Source organism: Patiria miniata, unplaced genomic scaffold (genome assembly GCF_015706575.1).
Source record: "Patiria miniata isolate m_02_andy unplaced genomic scaffold, ASM1570657v1 HiC_scaffold_24, whole genome shotgun sequence".
Taxonomy (NCBI): domain Eukaryota; kingdom Metazoa; phylum Echinodermata; class Asteroidea; order Valvatida; family Asterinidae; genus Patiria; species Patiria miniata.
The window spans coordinates 5,180,059-5,200,003 of record NW_024037063.1 but is presented as its reverse complement, the minus strand read 5'-3'; the positions used below and the strand labels follow the sequence as shown (position 1 = coordinate 5,200,003).

The window sequence follows — 19,945 nt, the reverse complement described above, 5'->3', positions numbered from 1 at the left end:
TCCATTTCATAAAAATAACATAGGGATAAAGTATTAAATGTTATTGACTAGTATTTGTGAAAATTTACGTCATTTTCATACAGTTACATATTCCCACGTTATGCCTATTTTAATATAAAAAAATTATTAAAATATCAGCGGTCTAAACCGTCCTACGAGTAAAAAAAAACACCATAATATACAATGAAACATGGCCGTTTTCGCATCTCAGAGAATGAACCAAATCTTGCAAAGGAAACCAGACAAAAATCGACATCAATCTTTTTCAGGGATACAAAAGTTGACTGCATGTTCTTCAAATTCAAATCACAAAATCTAGCCAGTAAAAATGAGTTTCATTATTAACTCAACTGCCTGTGTGTAACCTAAAATCCTCACTCAGCTATAAAAAAAATATGTTCTGTTAGTAAAAATTCTTTGAGTAACTTCTAAAAGCATATGGATCCATTTCAGTAATTCTTCTTTCTTCAGATGAGTGGACCAACATGCTCTTTTGAGACATCATCGTTGGTGCATCAAATTTGATTGCTTTTTAGGAAACAAATCATTAATCCCGGTCGCTTTCTTTATTAAATCATCCTGCTAGAACGATTTTTGTTTGCATTATTACTTAAAAAAGGACGACCAATTAGTATAGGGCTTTTGGCCTTAAAAACGTGGAGAAATAAGATCAGCTCAATGTTTCGGTAACATAAAGACACTGATTGTATATTAATAATAATAATTATTAATAATAATAATTATTATATTATAATGCTTATAATACGCTTTGTACCAAAGGTTTCAAAGCGGTTTCAGTTTGTATATAGCTACTATCTAGACGGAAAGTTGAAACTTACAGATATGTCATCTTTCAACATAATTTTGTCCATGTTAGAAATACTTAATAAAATATTATACCGAGTACATGTATATGTATTCATATTTGTTTTAATGATAATTAGAGGATAATTGATCCTTACTACATAACAGTTCTTTGCTATATAAAATTCAATTCATATTACTTATAATTAGTATAAGTATTGTTAGCGAATTCAAGCACAATAAAAAGGACGACATGAGACAATACATGTACATTGTGAGGAGTCGAAAACACATATTGGCTGACAATACTGGCATATGTAATCTCAATTTGTTAGTTTTATCTTAGGATAAACTATTTGTTAATTATAGCAGAAAGCGGTATAACAAGTATCATATCTTAACAGTTATAAAGGACACAGACCCCACTGTGTGGTATAAACAATTAAAAAACTTTCACACCAAAATACATCACTTCATTCAAAGACAGTATACAAATACGTCTATGGATTTTGGCACAGCCAACAATTGCCGAGGTATATTGCAACAACAACAAAAACCTATCGTCCGCAATGAGATTTTATAATGAGAGTGATTCGATCATCCCGTTTGCCAAAGACGAAAGCGTGGGTTTACAATAGGGTCGAGGAATTACAACTGCCAAATCACTGGTTCTTCTTCAGTATCTTGTTCTTTTGATTTCGTCTCGAGATCCTCTTGAACTTGTATATCTTCAGTCTTCTCGATTTCTCCAATAGCACCTGCCTCTTCTGCTGGATTTGATTCTGGAGTTATTGGCAGATCTATTTCGACGAAGGAAAACCCAGCTTCACTACTTGTCGATATGTCAGGAACCTGCTCTGATCGGTACTCTCTTTCTCTTGTGTCTTGAGACTTGTGTCCAACTCTTGTTCTTGATTTGATTGAACCTCCTGTTTTTTGGTTACTCTACTTGTTTGGCCGGGGCTGTGTCTGGAACTGTTGGCAGATCTGCCGCTTCTGCCTAGTGAAGGTCTTGGGATGGTGGCAAATCTATATCTTCGAAGGGTGATGATCTTAGATCATCCGTGGTAGCATATTTGCTTTGCTCGGACGGTGGTGGTGCTGCCTTTCCAACTTCGACATCAACATCTAGATCTGGAACTGATTCAGCCTGGTGTTTCTGTATCTCGGCTTGTTCGGGCAGGGCTTCTGCCTCTAAAGGCGTTTCCTTGGCTTCCAGGTTTTGCCCTGCATCCTCATCTGTTGTTTTCTCTGGACTTTGTTCCGATACACTTTGTAACTCTGCCTCGGTTCCTTTGAAATGATCAATCACTTCTAAATCTGCCACCGAATCTGGCTCTTCTTTGGGTGCCTCGGCACGTGCGGACTCGGTTTCTGGATCGGGTAGGAAGGCAGGTGCTTCGACTGAAGTGGTAGGCTCTGTCTCAGCGCTTGATCTTTGCTCTTGTTCTACCTTGGGTTCTGGTTCTTCTTTTCCCACTTGTTCCTTTGTATCTAGGGCTGGATCCTCAATCATTTCACGCTGTTGACGCGGAATCTTGACATCCTTTGGTTCTAGAGGCATTTGATCAGATTTAGAATCTACCTGCTGAGCTGGACTTGCCATTTGTTGCTCGCTTGATTCCTTTTGTACCTCGATTTCTTTCTTTGACGTCTCTGGAACTCTCGCCGCTTCAACATCTGCTTCTGGTTCTGCCCGTAACTCTTTTTCTTTCTCTCGTTCTAGAGGGCTAGGATCTTGTTTTTCTCTTCCTGTCTGTGGTTGCTCACTTTCCCTTGTCAAGTTGTCTTCATATTTTCCACCCTGGAAATAATTGAATTGGAACAAATATTACTTCTTATCACAAAAGCACGAGAATAAAATAGACGGGAAAATCTAGACGGAGAATATTTCATAAAATTGATATACATGTACATGTATTTTAGAGTTTCAAGGGAACGTTTTTATTAAGTTACTAGAGTGTGACCAAACATCCTCAAATAAGGCTATACAGTCACAAGAAAGCTTCTGTGAATGTTATTATTTGTGAACTTATGCTCGCACCAATAGATATTTATTTTAGCATACACATTTTTTTCTTTGATCACTGTTCAGGTCTCAAAGACAGCTCATTTAGTGACCAAAATGCTACCAGAGAAAGTAAACATTTTAGCCGTATTATAAGTGTAGTAATGTCAAATAGAATGAATAAGCTTCTGGATTATAAACCAACCGCTGTCAACCCCTCTCCGAGGTCAGTAATTTTCTTCTCGACCACGTTAGCGATCCGTCGGAAGAAACCAAGGCGTTCCTGCTCCGGTTCATCAGGAACCTCTACGGTGGGTGCAGGTATCTGTTGTTTGAGTGTGGCCACCTGGAGTTGCAGTTTGTCCCTCTCTTCCATCACCCTCCCCACATTGTTGATTAGCTCAGCTTTGTCTATTCGAAGGAGTTCAAGCTCGTCCTTCTGGCTGGATTTATCCCTCTCCAGTCCGCTGATGAGATCGCCAAGATGCGCCTCTTGGCGGTCCCTCTTGGCCAATTCAGTGGAGTGACTGGCCATGAGCTGTTGTATCTTGGCCTGGAGGGCGGCGTTCTTGTCCCGTAGGTCTTCAGCCTCCTGGTCCCTGTCAGTAATCTCCGTCGTCTGTTCCTCTCTCAACCCGTCTACCTCTCGGGACAGCTCGTCGATGTTCTCGGTCAGCTGGATAGCCTCGTTGACCACCTCGATACTCAAGCCTTTCAGCGGGTCCAAGTCATCCAGCTTTCGGCGCAACTCGGACGACTTTTCGTTGGACAGGATGAGATTATTTTGGAGTGCCTCCAAGCGGTCTTGGGCAAAGAACCTGAATGGTGAAGGACATCAGGCGTCAACTGGTCTATCTGAAACCCTCTGACACTTCAGTTTCTCAAAAGACTATACGGTAGTTTTACCAAAAAAGGAGAGCACAAATCCTTTCAAATTTCGTAGGGTAATTAACATGGAACAGCTGTTTAACACGTTGTTGGGAAGTGAGTATAAAAGGCATCAATGATTGGTCACTGTAGTTTAATAATAAGTCTATCACGTGGTGTAAAGTTGCCAGGTTACCTGAATGAAGTGACGTCATTCCTCAGTGATTGTACATCACGTGTTCGTGCTGCTTCGGAGTTCGTGGAGGTCGATGACAAGTGATCCTGAACGTAGCGGTCACGTGTCAGTTTCAAGGCCCGCTACACGTGGGCGAGAAAGGAAACCATATAAACTCACCATTGATAAACGTTCTTTTTCTTTATCCCTGTTACCACACTACATTACAATAGACTTTATCTAAAGCCCATATTAGATTGAAAACGATTTAAACTCTTCAAGTTCTGGAACTGGCGAGTTGAAAGAAAAACTAAGAATTCAGGTCATTATAATTGAAAATTTGCAATAAAACATACCCTATTATTTGTGGCTAATTTTGAAAAATTGGAAGCGACGCTTGGAACGCACTCCAAAATAGTCTGGCACTATCCCAATCATCAGTTACAACTTATGAAACGGATTCAGGGAACACCATCGAAAGTAGCTTCCTCGTGAATAAGGTTTATGTATATTCTGATACAGGCCTTTCTTTCAGCATTGGCGCCATTTTATATGGGCCGCCGCAAGCGCACAAATGGCTGGCATCATATTTTCCCAAAAATTCCTCATAATGCCCTCAATACATAGTAAAAAGGCATGTGTAGGAATTGTGCTGTAGCTTTTTTGGCAATGTTGTAATTCAAACAATCAACTACTTTGTTGGTTATCTGTAATAACTCTTCTTCATTTTTGCATTGTTGGACCTTCCATAGTTTTGCAACCCGCGTTTGGCAAAATGTGCAGTTTGCCAACCAAGCGCAGAAAGATCTATTAAAGTGCTGTCTAATGGTACACCCATGGAGGAATTATGTACACCTATAACACTAAAGCCCGGTTTATACTCGAAAGCGAAAGTGAACGCGAATTTGTGACGTCATGGCAATTATTCGCGCTGCGAATACGTAAAATTGAACATGATTTCAACTCGTGCGCGAGTTTCGCAGCGAATTAATGCTTCATGACGTCAAATTCACATGAAGTATTTTAAGACTTTACGGAAATTAGAATATTGACAAATGTATAGTACCTGCGACTCATCGCCAATATGTTTTGATTCAATACTTTCCTGAGATGTTAAAATATAAGTACAAGTGACGTTTATAATTACCATGTACCCGGCAAGTTCTGCTTTGGAGTATTTGTCTTTCTGGGGAAAAAAAATGCAATGTAATTTAGTAACATTCTGCAAACAGACATACGTGGAAGTTTACTAAGTCTGTACATTTTTTTTAATGTGTTCATTACAGAGCTATTATTCAGAGCAAAGTTTCAAAAGAAAAACAAAAACTTCTGGCAACATTTTATGACTGTATATATTTATTTAATTAATATGCTTACTGCTGTTCACACTTATATAATTAAGTATATTCAAAATGATAACACCATATTATATAACCTATGGTTCTTACATACATTTATATACATGTAGTACATCAAAACTAATGTCGTGTATATCATTTATGATTGTTATATATGTGATTTCTAAACATTGTCATAACTAGATTTGCAATATTGTAATTAATGGAAATAAATTTTGAAGAAGAAAAAAAGTCTGTACAGCAGCTGTCTTAACAGCCGGTATAGTTCTGTTCATTTCCAGGTTAGATGAAATGGTTAAACAAAAAAAACACTTACCCGGTCGACTTGTTTTCGTCGTGCGCATTTGAGCCAAATTCCTACAATGTATCCGCAGAAGCGGAACAAACTCTTAAGGGACGGGATCAGGTTGAAGGGAGGCGGGAGTGTTCCCACGGGGCGCAGGTAGGAGGTCCAGACAGCGGCACGGTGGAACTTCCACTCTGTGTCGGAGTGCTCCTAAGCCGTGGTCAGATAAAAAAAAAATACAGGGTGAGGAAAACAAAAACGAAACCCAAATGTCAGGACTATCGTTTTAGTAAAATGCTACATGTAGCACATTCAAAATTGAGGATATGAAAGTCCAATCTTTCTTGAAGTACAAGAATCACTCAAATCACTCAATAATTTTCAAGTTTATACGGAATTTTAAACACAATCACCGTTTAAAAGTTTTGTCCATGTATCACAAAAAGGTAAGTGTTAATTCAGCAAAACTAAAACAAATCACATATAGATGTGTGTGAATTGTTTTCGTTTTTCTAAAAGAACACACACTTTTTTTGGGTGATCCATGGACAGGACTTTAAAGGGTGGTTGTTGTTTTTTTAAATTCCGAGAAGAGTATAATGAGTGATTTGAATGATTCTTGTGCTAAAATAAAACGATATGAATTTGGCTTTCATATCCTAAGATTTTGAAAGTGTTGCATGCCGAACTTCACTAACACAACGGTCCCAATATTTGGGTTTTGTGGTTTAAAAAAAAAAAACTCATCCCATTGCAAATCAAGATATATTCACGTCAAACAGATCTTGTGTCTAATTTGAAAGTCAACTCGGATTTCAACTCTCTTACAGGCCCCACTCTCACGGCACTGATTACAGTAACAACCCCCTCCCCTCCCAACTACTGCATCAATTTCACTCTTGGGGTTGGAGTATGCCACAGGCTATAGCAAGGATGCTTTAAGTTTAACAGTGCTTTATGGAGATAACATTTCGTTGTTAGCAAAGCCATTATATAATTTTCGAGGTACGGCGAAACACAAAGAGGGCGCTGTTTTGGTTACTTACAAATATGGGGGGGGGGGAGGTTTGAAATAAATATACAAGAGTTTAACCAAATCAAAGAGCGCCGGGATATTCTTAAAACTGCTGACGACATCAGACATTGTGTTTTTGCTTTCCACTTTACCTCTGTTAAGTTGTACGTGTTGGACAGCATACCGATGAGGGCGTTCAGTAGGACCAACACGGCAACGATGTGGTAGACGAGGAACAGGAACGTGCCGACAAACTCGGCCACGGAATACTGGGCATGCAGCACAAGGACGTTGAGGCTTATCTTCCCGAACAAAGCCCAGTACAGTTTACCAATAGCATCTGTAGGTCTGCGAATTGTAAAATCAAACATATACAAGGCTTGTTTTGTAAATGTGGGAAACTTCTAGAACCTATTTTCTTTTAACCTTCTATACCAATGCAGTAGTAGTATAATTGAGTTAAGCGAAAATTGAACGCGGATATCTTTTGTTGGTGCGATTTTTTGGTCCTTCTCCGGTTTGTCTAAGTTTGTATCCCCTTGCTTGAGTGAGAATTATGTGAGGGCGATACCCATTAAAAAAATGTAAGACAGTGCGCAATTTACTCACGTTGAGAAGCCGGTCAAGAATGCGCAGTCTTCCCAACTGCCACCTTCTGCAAAGCACGGGCGTGATGCCGACTGCCCGGCAGAGTAGTAGTTGCTGTACAGACCGATTGCGAAGGCCATCCAGATCACCACAAAGATGGCGCAGAACTTGAGGATGTCCCCCACCATGGCGCCGAGAGAGATGCGCAGCGGGCCGACCGTCTCGCTGACCAACAAAATATTCGTCAAGCGAATGAAGGACATCACAATGGTGACCGCAAAAAGGGTCTGGGCCACGATGACAGGCTCGAACTGGTCATAGTCGACTACTACTTGTTGAAGGGGTGTCAGGGATGGCCTTTCAGCCACGTTGTTCATTACACCTGTTAAGGGGTGGCAGTTGGAGAGAACCCCCGTGAGTATCCCGTCGACACCCTCGGCTAGAGTGTCGTTGAGGCGGCCTTGGAAACCCGACAGGACTGTCGACACATGGTCCTGTAGATCCGTGAAGTTACTGCTGTCGATGTGACGGGCGGAGCGACGAAGCACGGTATTTGATAAAATCTGTAAGCGAATTTGAACACAAGTTTGATGTTGATTTTGACACCTGATCACAAAGTGTTTCTAGGAGTTAGGCCAATATTTGATGTATGCATGGAACATGTCATTTGTTAAGGAAATACAGTGCAGTTAGACGAGCTTTCGATTTTGAAACGTTCTGTGCAAAGCTAAAACGTAATATCTTTCAATGAGGTGAAACCCGCCGTCTTAGATGTCTCTGCAACACACAACTCTTGGAGAACAAATAAAAAAGCTTCATTAATTATTTTGATGAACTTACATTGATCTGTCCATTCCACTGAAGGACGAAGACCGTGACGTACAAGGCTATGATGATAGCTTCTACGATGCGGATACTATCAGACAGATATTCTTTCAGGCCATGCTTCATTAGCTTCTTCATGTGTTGCCACATCATTCCTGATGAGTGAACCAGTCAGGCTATTAATTGACGTTGTGGACTTTAAAGACAAATATACTGCATAACCAAACGTTCCAATGTAACTTTATTTGCCAGTTAATCATTTAAAGTTGGGTATTCCTTTACTAACCCTCCTTTGCAAACATTCATTCAGTGCCAATTTGTCCTTTCAGTCAAAATTAATCAAGTGACTGTTTTCAACAGTTAAGAGCTCCCAGCTAACGGAAAGGAGGTTTGACTGGTTGTGACTGTTTATGCCACTTGATACAGCTATGTTTTTACTATGGGTGATTGATAAGCCAGCTGTGCCTACTTCCTGCCTATTTTTACCTGTTGAATGAATTAATTGACTAGCCTGTGTAAAAGGCATGGCAGGGTAGATGATCGATTTTTTTTTTACTGTGACTGTTCAAACAGCAAGATGGTTAAAAGAAAGGTTGTGTCAGGGTGTCCAAACATTTCTGGTAAGAAATCGGAAAATAAATAGGTATCCCATTCTTGAATGGTTTCGGGGTATCCGTGTAGCCGTCACAGCCCTACACTCTGGGAAGACCTTAGTCAAATTAGACCCAAGAAAAGTCCAACTGGTACCCAGCTGTAATCAGATGGGTTCCAGTTTGACAAAATATATGCACTGTCAAAACTAGGCTCAAATTGTTCAGCAATGCCATTTGCCAAACATTGGTTTGCAATTACTTCAACTCTTGGTCAATTTGGATAGAGAATTTGCCCAATTTAGAATGTAGTCAGTTGGTATGCTGACCAACATTGGGCTACATACCAACCCATTCGCTAAACAGGGTTACTATTGTTTAAGCGTTCTTAAGAATCCCGGGACATACCGTTATTTTGTTTTACCGTTTTGGATTTCCTCAAAAACAAAAGCCGTGAACGAACCATTGACCGTTTTGTCGTTTTACAGTTTTGTAAAACGGTCAAACGGTATTAAGTCACACACAAAAATACTTTTTGTTGTTGTTTTTAATTGTAGAAAGCGTTAAACGGTTAGTTGCTTTATTTTTAGCTATTGAAGAGCCGCGTCGACTTGAACTCCAATTTCCTTCAAAATATCTGCAACTCCATCAAACGTCTTACCATCCTGTATCCATTGTGTAAAGGAATGCCCTCCCTTGCAGTTTTCCAGCGCCATTTTTGCTTGCAACTCTTTAAGCCCCATCAACTGAATCGCATGAGAAGGGGGTCATGGTCCGCGCCAGGAATCACACCACGCATTAATTATGCCGAGCCAACACTCGTGTAAAGCATGGTCCCCCTCCACCCCCCTTGTCAAGCGCCACAAAATGCCCCACGGACTGTTAACTATGACACTAAAATAAAAACAACAGTCTGTATTCAATACTGACCGTTTTGCTGTTTTTCAAAGTTATTTGTGTAAAACTGTAAAACAAAAATAATCGATCGTTACGCTATAATGAATTTTACTAAACTTATAAAACGGAGAAACCGTATTTATCTTAATACCGTTTGTCGTTTTATAAAACTGTAAAACGACAAAACGGTCAATGGTTCGTTTATGTTTCTGTTTTTGAGGAAATCCAAAACGGTAAAACGAAATAACGGTATGTCCCGGGCAGCGCTCACCGAGTATCCAAACCAGAAGCAGTGCATACATCCCCTCCGCTACCTGATAGTTGTTGACCTTATCGATCACAGTCAAAGCAATGATGAGGGTGAGGAAGGTGATTCCTGAACCCGAGGCCATCAGGAACATCACGTACCTACAAATGAAACCACAAATAAAGTCTAATGAAATAATAATTGTTTTGGGTTGTAACTCTTCGTAATCTGGGCTTTTAATAACAAACACAATTTATTAACAGAGTTATTGTTGTTAACGCTTTGAAGGCTCAGAAAGTTCAAAATAGTTATATCATCAATATTATGTGTCACAGTTTCTAATATGCATTCGTTAATCTTAAAGTAGGCCTTTGATTTTTGGTTTCGATTTTAGGGTGGGAGGCCTTTGAACTATGTTTAGCACCCCAGTAATCTTTCCTAGTGGTATCATTCGCAAGCGAATTGAAAATTTAAATTACTGAGCAGTTCTTCAAGCACAAAATCTTTTAACCTGAAAAAAAAACGGTTCACATGTATATATTGTAACGGACAGCTTTTATTTACACTTTTGTTATCGCTTTGGTTCCTAGCTGGCGCCGGGGGGCTCCGACTGCGGATTGTTTGGCGTGTTGGGCCGCAGGTGTGCAGACCCAACCTCGTCCCCGGTGCTTACTTTATTTCCAACCTCACTTCCAAAAGTAAGCCCTGGATACGCAACTTTCTTCCTGTATCCTGATTCGATACCGCAATTTGCTAGTAATGGATTTCTATCGTGTAGTTGGTGTTGTTAAATTGCAACGTGTTTTCACGATCATTGTAATTATAACGTCCACGCCTTCTCAATAATACTCCTTTCCTCTCCAGTTTGCTCATATTAATATGAAATGCGAAACTGCACATTGGCGGGCCAGATTGTAACATTTTAACTACAAAAATATCGTGCTTTCATAACTCACGGCGCGACGAATTGATGCTGTTTTTACCCCAGACACCGCATACAAAAACATACGCTAATGTAACGTTCTTGAAGACACCAGACTACTCCTCATTTGCATACGTGTTCAAAAAACTTGCACATGCAAATGATCCAATACCAGTGTGAGAGAGCAGGCGGTGGTGGGCGCGTACTGCTCGACACCCCGGGGACGAGGTTGGTGCTGACCTTGTTTTGGGTCTGGCAAGAGCGCGCTCCGGAAATAGGTTCTATGAATAGGTTGCTTATGCGGGGTTCTATTGTTCACTTACGCGGGTGGGGCTTGGCTATAGTTTCCAGGGTTTGGTAAAGTTGTAACATTGTAAAATATTTTGTGAAGCTATGCTTGTCTATGCTGGGAATCGATCAGTTGCAGTTCTGATGGCAGAGCGGCGAGTTGCCCGCAAAGTCCGCTTAGCAAAATAAATGGAATTTGCCTACCAAGTTAGAAATCCCGACTGTATGTCCCCTTTTCTTGCGTTTTGCTCGACTTGGCGGACACGAGTCCAATAGATTCCCGCTACAATACTTACGGGTTCCTGGCGAATCTAACCACTTTTGGGACTGGAAAGAAAATGTACAACAGACAGATGACGGGATAGCCCAGCATGACAAGGAGCATCAGGAGAATTTGGTTCATAAATCCTTGCTCGTTCCAACCAAGGAGGTTTCTGTAGAACTGCCCGATGATGGCCTTCTGGGAATGAGGGTGAGCTATGAACTGCAAGGGAAAAAAAGAAGTTTCACCTCGTGTCGTGTAAAGTTGTGCCATTGCCACCGCATGTCATGTCATGTTGTGCAAAACTGCTTTATCTTCATTGCATATTACGTAGTGCGATGTAATTGCCATTGGATGTCATGTCGAGTCATGTCAAGTCTTGGTATTGTCATTTGTGTAATGCCATGCCAACTGACTAACAACACAATCCAATTTGAAACTAATTTGCACAAAATCTGGCTCTGGTACATGAAAAAACACGTCCTCCATGACAAGATGTCATGTTGTGTTTAATATGCAAAATTGTTTGATCTCCGTTGCATATCATGTAGTGCAATGTCATTGTTATTGGACGTCATGTCATGTCAAGTCTCGGCATTGTCATTAGATGTCACATCACGGCAAGTATAGTAAAAACTGACACCTACTTCAAACTTGCTTGATATTCATATTCACAATATAATCGGGTTGGTGAAAATATGACTTAGAGGAGAAAACTGTAATGTCTTACCTCTGCTTGCTTGTACATGATCCCCTCAAACACCTTGGACAGTGGATGTTGCCTGCCGATCTTATCTCGGTACTTGTCATTGTTGTGGTATCCAAACAGGGCTAAGATCTATCACATACAAAACATGAATGAAAAACATGTGGATATAATGTCACACGATTGACACATAATCGCTTACATTCGTGGTCGCATGATTAAGCTTTGTCACAAAAACTGATTGGCAATCCAAAGAGAATCTTCAACAAACAGTGCAAACGGGCCCCGGCGAGGCAATAATTATTTCTGTGATTGTATCATGAACTTCGTCATGAACTTCGTCATGACTCTTCCGAATTCAAATTTGAACTTTTCTGAAAGTTACTGTGGATTCATCACAAACTTGAAGTGATTATGTAAAGTTAAATAGGGAACATTGTCAGAAAGTACCTAGCTCAGCGCTTGATGCGCTCAGCTCAGAAAACGTTATAACACTATCCATCGACGGAGTGTTTTAGACCCGTTTTCGCATTTCCGATGTTGCGAGCCGTAAAAAACCTAATTACACCCAAATTTACCTTAATTTTACGTATTATGTGCGACATTGACGAGATGTAAGAACACTCAGCCCCTTATTGATACATGTATACAGATATATTTATGATATATATAGTGTTTTTAAGCTAAGTCTGTTAAATTGGCATGATTTTGTCATGAAGTTATTGATCTAATCTGATGAAAATATAATTGTTATCAAACATAGTGCATTTGTGAATACGTGATGCGTTGGCCTTGCGTCATTGCAGTAGGTACGTTTTAGTAAATTCATAAGTAAGTGGTTTATATTTCTTTATTTTCCAGAACCACAGGGACACAGGCATTCCCGTTGAACCGTACATATTCCCGATTGTATCACAAGCTATCCTGCTGTCTTCTTCACCTGTAATCATCTACCCGAGTATTTGTATCCTGATTTGAACCAATTAAATAGTCAGTGTTGCTTGCCCAAGAACAGTTTGACCACTGTGTGTAACCTTCGACCCAACTGCGCCTTCCCTGTCCGGTGTATCCTACACTATTTCACAAGAGTTACCTCTTCACTTGATGCCGACTTGCCCAAAATGTCGCCGGCAAAGACCTCGACTCCCCGGGCAAGCTCCTCCAACTCAGCGCCGAAGTCAGTCCATGCCCGGCTGAGGGACTGGAGCTTAGCGGTCATAGCGAAGGCGTAGCCGAAGATGTCTGTCTGAGTGGCCAAGATGTAGGTGGGCTGTGAGATGGCGCGGTAGATGTGGAGGGTGGCGACGGCTTGGGTCAGGGTCACCTCGCCACCCAGAGAGATGGAAGGCTCAGTGATCTCAGCGCCAAGATCCAGCAGCAACTGTTATATTTGGAGAAATTACATCGAATAAATCGGGTGGATTTTTTTCTGAATACTAGGATTCCGGATTCTAGTTGAATAATGTAGTGCAGTCCTTCATGCACTGTGGGGGAAGGGAATTCTGTTATGGAATTACAGCAACAGCGGTGTTGCAGTAAATAGCATAGTCTTTTATGTGGTGAAGAAAAGTGCATTTAAAAGAATAAATAAATGAATATATAAGTTAATAAATAAATAAATGAATAAATAAATACAAAAACACCTGTTACATTCAAACAAAATAGTTGAGATGTTGGGGAAAAAATCATAGCTCGTTTTTAGCTGTTACAGTTCTGAACCAATAATAAGTTAAACAAAGAAAATGCATGGAGCGGGGCTTGAACCTGCGACCTCCCGTTCCGGATACTTCCAGGCCCGTTCCGGTGCTCTACCAGCTGAGCTATCTAATCCTTTGTTGGCGGTTCCCTAATTTGTTCAAGTTCTGGATCCTCCACTCGATTTAGACTGGATTAAGACTTAATTCCATCCTTTTTCCGCGAATGACCGCGAAAGAGGTCAAGAATGCCAAGTCTTACCATCGCAGTACCGTAGCTGTTCCGCTGGGCAGCGAGAACCAGAGGAGTCAAGGCGGGATGGAAGTCACCATTGTCGCAAGGAGATGACAGCACCTCATCGCAAATATCCTGCTCAGTAAAAACAAATCAAGCATGTTAGTGGGGTTTTTTCCAGTCTGGCTATTGTATATAAACGTTCGCGAAAATTACTAAAGTACAAAAAGACAAACAAAATTATAGGATATCTTGACCAATTTTCAATGCTTACATATTTTAAAATTTGAAAGTCTAAAAAAATTGAACCTTCACGTATAGCATGCCCTTGTGGTCTTTTAGACTAATTTAAGATTGGGAAAGTTGGCTTTCGTTTAGCTCGGGTGTTTATTTCTTATGGCCCACAATTTCCTCCGACATTTTTGTTAAGTAATTTTAAGAAAACTTGGGTCACTTGGATGATCTTTTAAGAGCAATACATGTACTTCGATTAAACCTTCATAACTGTCCCAAGGAGCCCCCCTCCACTGTCTCCGTTAGCCCTTCCCCTCGCACAGACATCATCCGTACCTCATGCACTGACAAATACTGGCAGATAGCCTTGATGGCATCTTCGAAGTCAACGTCGATAGCACGAATGAGCGCATCCCCTAGCGGTATGTCGTACTGGAGCAACACATTGATGATATCTGAGAAGAAAGACACAGGATCCCGGTCCAATTTGATTAATAACAACATTTCATGAAACTACGGAGGTTTCATTTACTCACCAACAAGAATTTGTTTATCACAACCATGATTAAAATACATGTATAGTGGCACAAAACCTCACATTTGGCATGCGTACACTGACATCAGATTGACAAGCTATCTTTTGAAAAGACTAACGATTTCATCTACTGATTGAGGTATATTTTACAATTGAATACAACCACTCATCCACACTTGATAAAATCACACTGCAGCTCCGAGTCGTCCCTCGTCCCTCTGTTTAGTTGAATTCAATGGAATTAAGACCAAATAAGAAAAATAGCCGGGTCGGGGTGCCATTTTGGAGGGGGAAATGCCTCCTCCTTCCTTTCCACCCCCCTTTTTTACTTGGCCTAATCAGGCAGACTATTGATTCTCTCTCACAAAAGACTTTTCTCAACCCGAGATTTCTGCTGTAATGGTGCACAACAAAAACGCCACTATTATGTTGAAAGCCAGTTCTTGAGTTTACAATAAATCTAAAGGCTCCAGCTAAGGCAGCATTATTTCATTCATTAAGTTGCAGTAAGAATGTCGGATAAAAAAAACTACACCATTTTGATGATGAACACATACTATTGCAAGGAGCACGTTAGGCCTATGCATATACACCACTTATCCGCCTACGCATATGTGCCAAAGCGATTGGCCCTTCAGATTTTCTTTAACAACGCGATTCTGAAGATGGCCGCACTTTCCCATAAAATCTAAGACAATGGCAAAGTGCGCATTCAACAAGAATTGAATTATGTCGATTATTTCGCAAAAGATGAACAGCACTCTTTAGTTTCTAGGTTAATTTTTAACTGAAAAAAAAGCAACAAAAACAAAAACAAATCCTCTTGACAAATCAACCTACTTTAATAAATATCTAAAAATTAATGTGGCCTGACGTTGCGAACTTAGCAAGTTCTTCTTCAGAGGCTAAAACAGAAATGACAGAGGTACATACATTAACATGGGGGTGTACACAAACATGCAGGGCTGAACGAAGAAACACAAAAGGAGGATTAGGTGTGAAAGGTGTGGAAAGATGCAGGGGAGGGTGGATGAGAGAACAAAGAAACAAAGGGAGATGGCAAACCACAAGGGGTCTGGTGTGAACAGGGAGGGACTAGAAAGGGGAAAGATCAAAGGTCACAGGGAGTGGGAACGGACAAAAGAGTGAAGGGGGGTGATGCGGGGGGGGGAACAGTATGGAGGTGGAAAGGGATGAAAGATGGGGGAAGATGGGTGAACACAAACAAGGAAGACCAGGTGGATTATCTGTAACAGAAGACAATGGAGGAAGAAAAGGATTAATCATTTCCAAGTTGGATGTTGAGACCATGTGGTTGAATAGTTCGAAGACGATTCATCCACACTTTCTCTCTGCTGAGGCGAACTGAGTCCTTGCGATGGCCAAGAGATTCAATGCCCTGCAAAATCATATCAGAAATGGAGTGGTTAGGCAGGTTGAAGTGATGACCAACAGGGGTGTCTAGTTTCTTGGTGTTGACCGTTGACCGGTGGGCATAGAAACGCTTCTTGAGCGTATTCTTAGTCTCACCTACATACTGCACTCCACAGACCCTGCAAGAAATGAGATATATGACATTAGAGGTGTTACAAGTGATGTTACCAATGGTTCTGTGGGTAGTGACAGAAGAGTGGCCAGAAAAGGAGTCAGACTCCTGGATATGAATCTGGCAGACAACACATCTAGAACTGCACTTGAAAGTACCATGCTGGGTGGGAGGGGATGCATCTAAGGATGGGACTTCAGCTCGAACAATCAAGTCCCGTATATTTCGAGGACGTCTGTAAGCTAATGTGGGGCCGTTGGGGATGGCGCGGGCAAGGCGATCTGAAGTATGGAGGATATGATGATTGTCATTAGTGATTTTACGAAGGGGAGGGAGATTGGGGTGAAACGAGGTAACCAAGGGAATCATGGGTTTGGCCATGGCATCGGGGGCCTTTCCCGTGAGAGCTAGATTTCTGGGGATAGCTTTAGCTCTGGCAATGGCACGATGAACTTGGCGAGAGCGAGATTTATTTTTAATAAATATCCTTTATTTAAATGACTACGCATAATAACCTTTCAAAATAGGGTCACAAATGAAGGCACATTGCGCACAAAATCCCATATATTTTTGTGATATGTATTTGTTTACATTCTATAGCAGAAACAAAAATACAAAAGTCTTATTCATCATAATTTGGTGCTACTTTTTGTGGATACAGAGATTGGCTGGCTTGACAAAGTAAAAACTGCTAGCCAACAAAGATAAATATAATCTTACCAAAATATTGTTTCTGACAGGGGCTTATTTTGCTTCAATTAAAATGAATCTGTTGAGTTGTACGGCTCAGGTTTCATGAAATTGCGCTCTTCTCCACAAAGTGCCCAAATAGACATTTTACTTTCCGACTCGAAGCATGGAGGTCGACTCAACAGTCGAGTTGGTTCAAACCGGGTTGGCAAACGGTCAGGTTGTCTAACACACTCACTTAATTACCTCCTACACCGAACATGCGCATAGACGACCCAATCAGCTCGTATCAGTCTTGTGTAACAGTTATTAACTTACCAAGAAAAGAATCCGTAATGGCGTCGGCATACAGCGTCAGGTTCTCCTCGTTCCTCCAGTCCCGCAACCATCCTTGTTCCCGCCACTCCCCCAGCAAAGTATCCAGTCTCCGCCCATTACCCTTCCCCGCTATTCTCTTAATCTCCTCATAACGAGCCATCTCCTCAGCCATACGAGCCTCGCCAACCGCTGGGGCCAAACCCCCTGGTTCCCCGTTGGTTTTACCACACAACGCGCTCCCATTCCTCTTCACTCGTCCCTTTTCCATCTCCTCAGTCTCCTCCATCTCATATGCTTCGTTATCCATCTTTCCAGAATTTTCTTACCGATCCACAGTCTTGAGTCGACTCAGAAATCCCAGTTAGACTGAGAAATAAACTCATTAGTAATCCGTTACCCTCAGTAACAGCCACTTCCGCAAAACGCGCGAAAGAAAACCATCAAATTCATCCAAAATGAAAGTACATGTACTTGTCTTTCAATTCTGTTATATATATGGTATCGCAACACGTACCGTACCTCGGGAGATTGCGTATGCTGTTATGTTGCCTCATTTGTTGCTGCCGCCCGTAGCTAGCTAGCTACGCCTGGATGCTTCTATGAAAGCAAATGGATTCGGAGCACACAAAAAGGCAGTACGGGTCTCAAGGAACTCTACTTGCATGATAAAGAGATTTGCACAACACCAACTTGTGTGGCTCCTCGAATCTTTTCTCGAATCTCTTCAATGTGTGGGCGCCTAATTCTAAGACTTTGGTGCCTACTTCAAAACGAGGACTGGAGCACAAACGATACTAAACGAAGTCAGTGGCCATCATAATGTCTCGTGGCCAGCCTGATAGAGGGGGAATAATTAAAAAGCGCTTTGGGATTGTTGTACGATGGAAAGCGCTGTATATGCATTACGATTTACTTTATTTGTGACGAAGAGCCTGATGACAAAGGCTATTTGAGTGCACTGCAGTTCGCTTTAAGGCACAGACACGGCGCATGGGAATTACATGGCAATGGCTGGAAATAACGCACTGGTCTATGTGAAGTGGCTGCAGCCGTGTCCATAGGCGCGTGTTTAATTTCCAGCCTTATAGCAAACTAATTCGGATACGACTTATGATTAGCCTTTTACGTGGGGTTTGTAATTGTTTCCAGAAATTCCAGTTCCACATTTAATACAACGTATTTATCAACATTGTTGTAGGAAGACCATTGACCTCATCAGCCACAAAAATGGCGGACGACTGACATCCAGTTAAAACCATAATTATTTGGAAGGCATGCCAATATGTACATGTACATGGGTTCATATTTATTTTCTTCGTCAGCACAGGGGCTTTTCTAGCTAGCTTTCAGCTAGCAGCCTTTACAACTGAATTATCTCCTACGGCTCCATGACAGTTTCACTGCGTGTTTACACCAAAGTTGGGACTTATTAATGCTAAACTGAGCATACAGCTCGTGGCCCGCTGAACATCTACATGTACGAGCTTTTCACAGTCTTTTACGTTTAAGTATACTGGTTTCCGAGTACAAAATCTTCGTGACAACTGGAGGGAAACAAGGGCATGACTTGGTGAGCGTGTCAATAAGGAATTTAAAGCCGTGGGCAGAGATATCATGGAGTCCAATTTATATGAAACTAATGTTTTATTGTGACCATTGAATCCACATTTCTGGGCGACACTCGTTTCAAGTAAATGTACGTGTCCTCCCTACCCCACTCGGAATACCCACACATACGGGGTCACTTTCACAGTGATAATTCCCTAGCCCTGGGGAAGCTTGTACAAAAACGCAAAAATGTATACAGTGCGAGACAAAAAGAAGTGACCGAATCCTAAAAACAAAATTATACAATGTAGGTGGCTCGTACCATGTCATGAAAATAACAGTTTCGATAACAAAAAGACACTGAAACCAATAAGAAGAGCATTATTAATACAGCATCCTGCTTATAACAAGGGACATTTGAAGTCCCAGGTCTTTGTTTCTAATACAGGTACTGGTTATACAAGGTAAGTGCTTCAGCAAGGTAATTTCTGAAGTCCCAAGACATTGTTATAAGGTGATCTACTGTTCATGTACATTACTCCTAAGCATGAAGAAGATAATTATTTTGGGAGGAAGACAACTGCACGTAATTGCTGTAGTTTTCATGTTTAGGTATTTTTTGTATGGGCAAAGTGTTGACAGTGTGTCTATAGAATGCGATAAATAGGAAACCACCAACACAAAAACACGATGAAAAAAAAAAGGAAGTGTGACATTAACATAATATTTTTCTTGTGAGCGCCATACCTGTACTTGTATCCACTGTATATACTGATATTACATAAAGATGAGAAGGAAAAACAGTTTTTAAATCAATATTAATTAATAATACACTTTTTTAAAGATATTGCTTAAAAAATACCAGGCACTTCAGTTTTTATAGCTATTATTTAGACGGGAAGTTGAAACTTACATTCATCTTTCAACATAAATACCCGACTTTCCAGTAAAGGATTAAGGCATTCTGTCCATGCTCAAAATATTTAATGAAATTATACCGCGTACATTTGTTTTAAATGATAATGATCATCATTATAACGACTCTTTTTTATATCATTTTAGTTAATCCTAAGTAAAGTGTACATTGTATAATCATTGTATCGTGGGGTCGTCCAATGGTTACGCTGTTCGACTCGTGTGCCATGGGTTCGATTCCTGACCGTGGGAACATAGTGCTTGTGCTCTTGAGCAAGGCACTTTACCATTACATGTACATGTATTGCTTCGTCACTAGGAAGGGACGTAAAGCCGTAGGTCCCGTGTGTTGTGTAATGCAATGCACGTAAAAGAACCCGGTGTTTCTGGCA

The 19,945-nt window shown here is 40.9% G+C and overlaps 1 protein-coding gene across 1 annotated transcript; it reads right to left on the bottom strand.

The window, feature by feature from the left end:
• Nucleotides 1–1,101: 1,101 nt before the first annotated feature.
• On the bottom strand, nucleotides 1,102–17,522 carry LOC119732093 (short transient receptor potential channel 4-like). Its single transcript, XM_038205480.1, has 15 exons — nucleotides 17,091–17,522; nucleotides 14,338–14,456; nucleotides 13,795–13,902; nucleotides 12,932–13,219; nucleotides 11,863–11,970; nucleotides 11,167–11,354; nucleotides 9,685–9,821; nucleotides 7,942–8,081; nucleotides 7,123–7,664; nucleotides 6,666–6,861; nucleotides 5,529–5,708; nucleotides 5,002–5,040; nucleotides 3,876–3,997; nucleotides 3,018–3,630; nucleotides 1,102–2,608 (listed from the first exon to the last, which is right to left on the bottom strand). Exons 1-15 carry the CDS (start codon nucleotides 17,395–17,397, stop codon nucleotides 1,805–1,807), a joined length of 3,891 nt encoding a protein of 1,296 aa, XP_038061408.1. The 5' UTR covers nucleotides 17,398–17,522; the 3' UTR covers nucleotides 1,102–1,804.
• Between the last annotated feature and the right edge of the window lie 2,423 nt (nucleotides 17,523–19,945).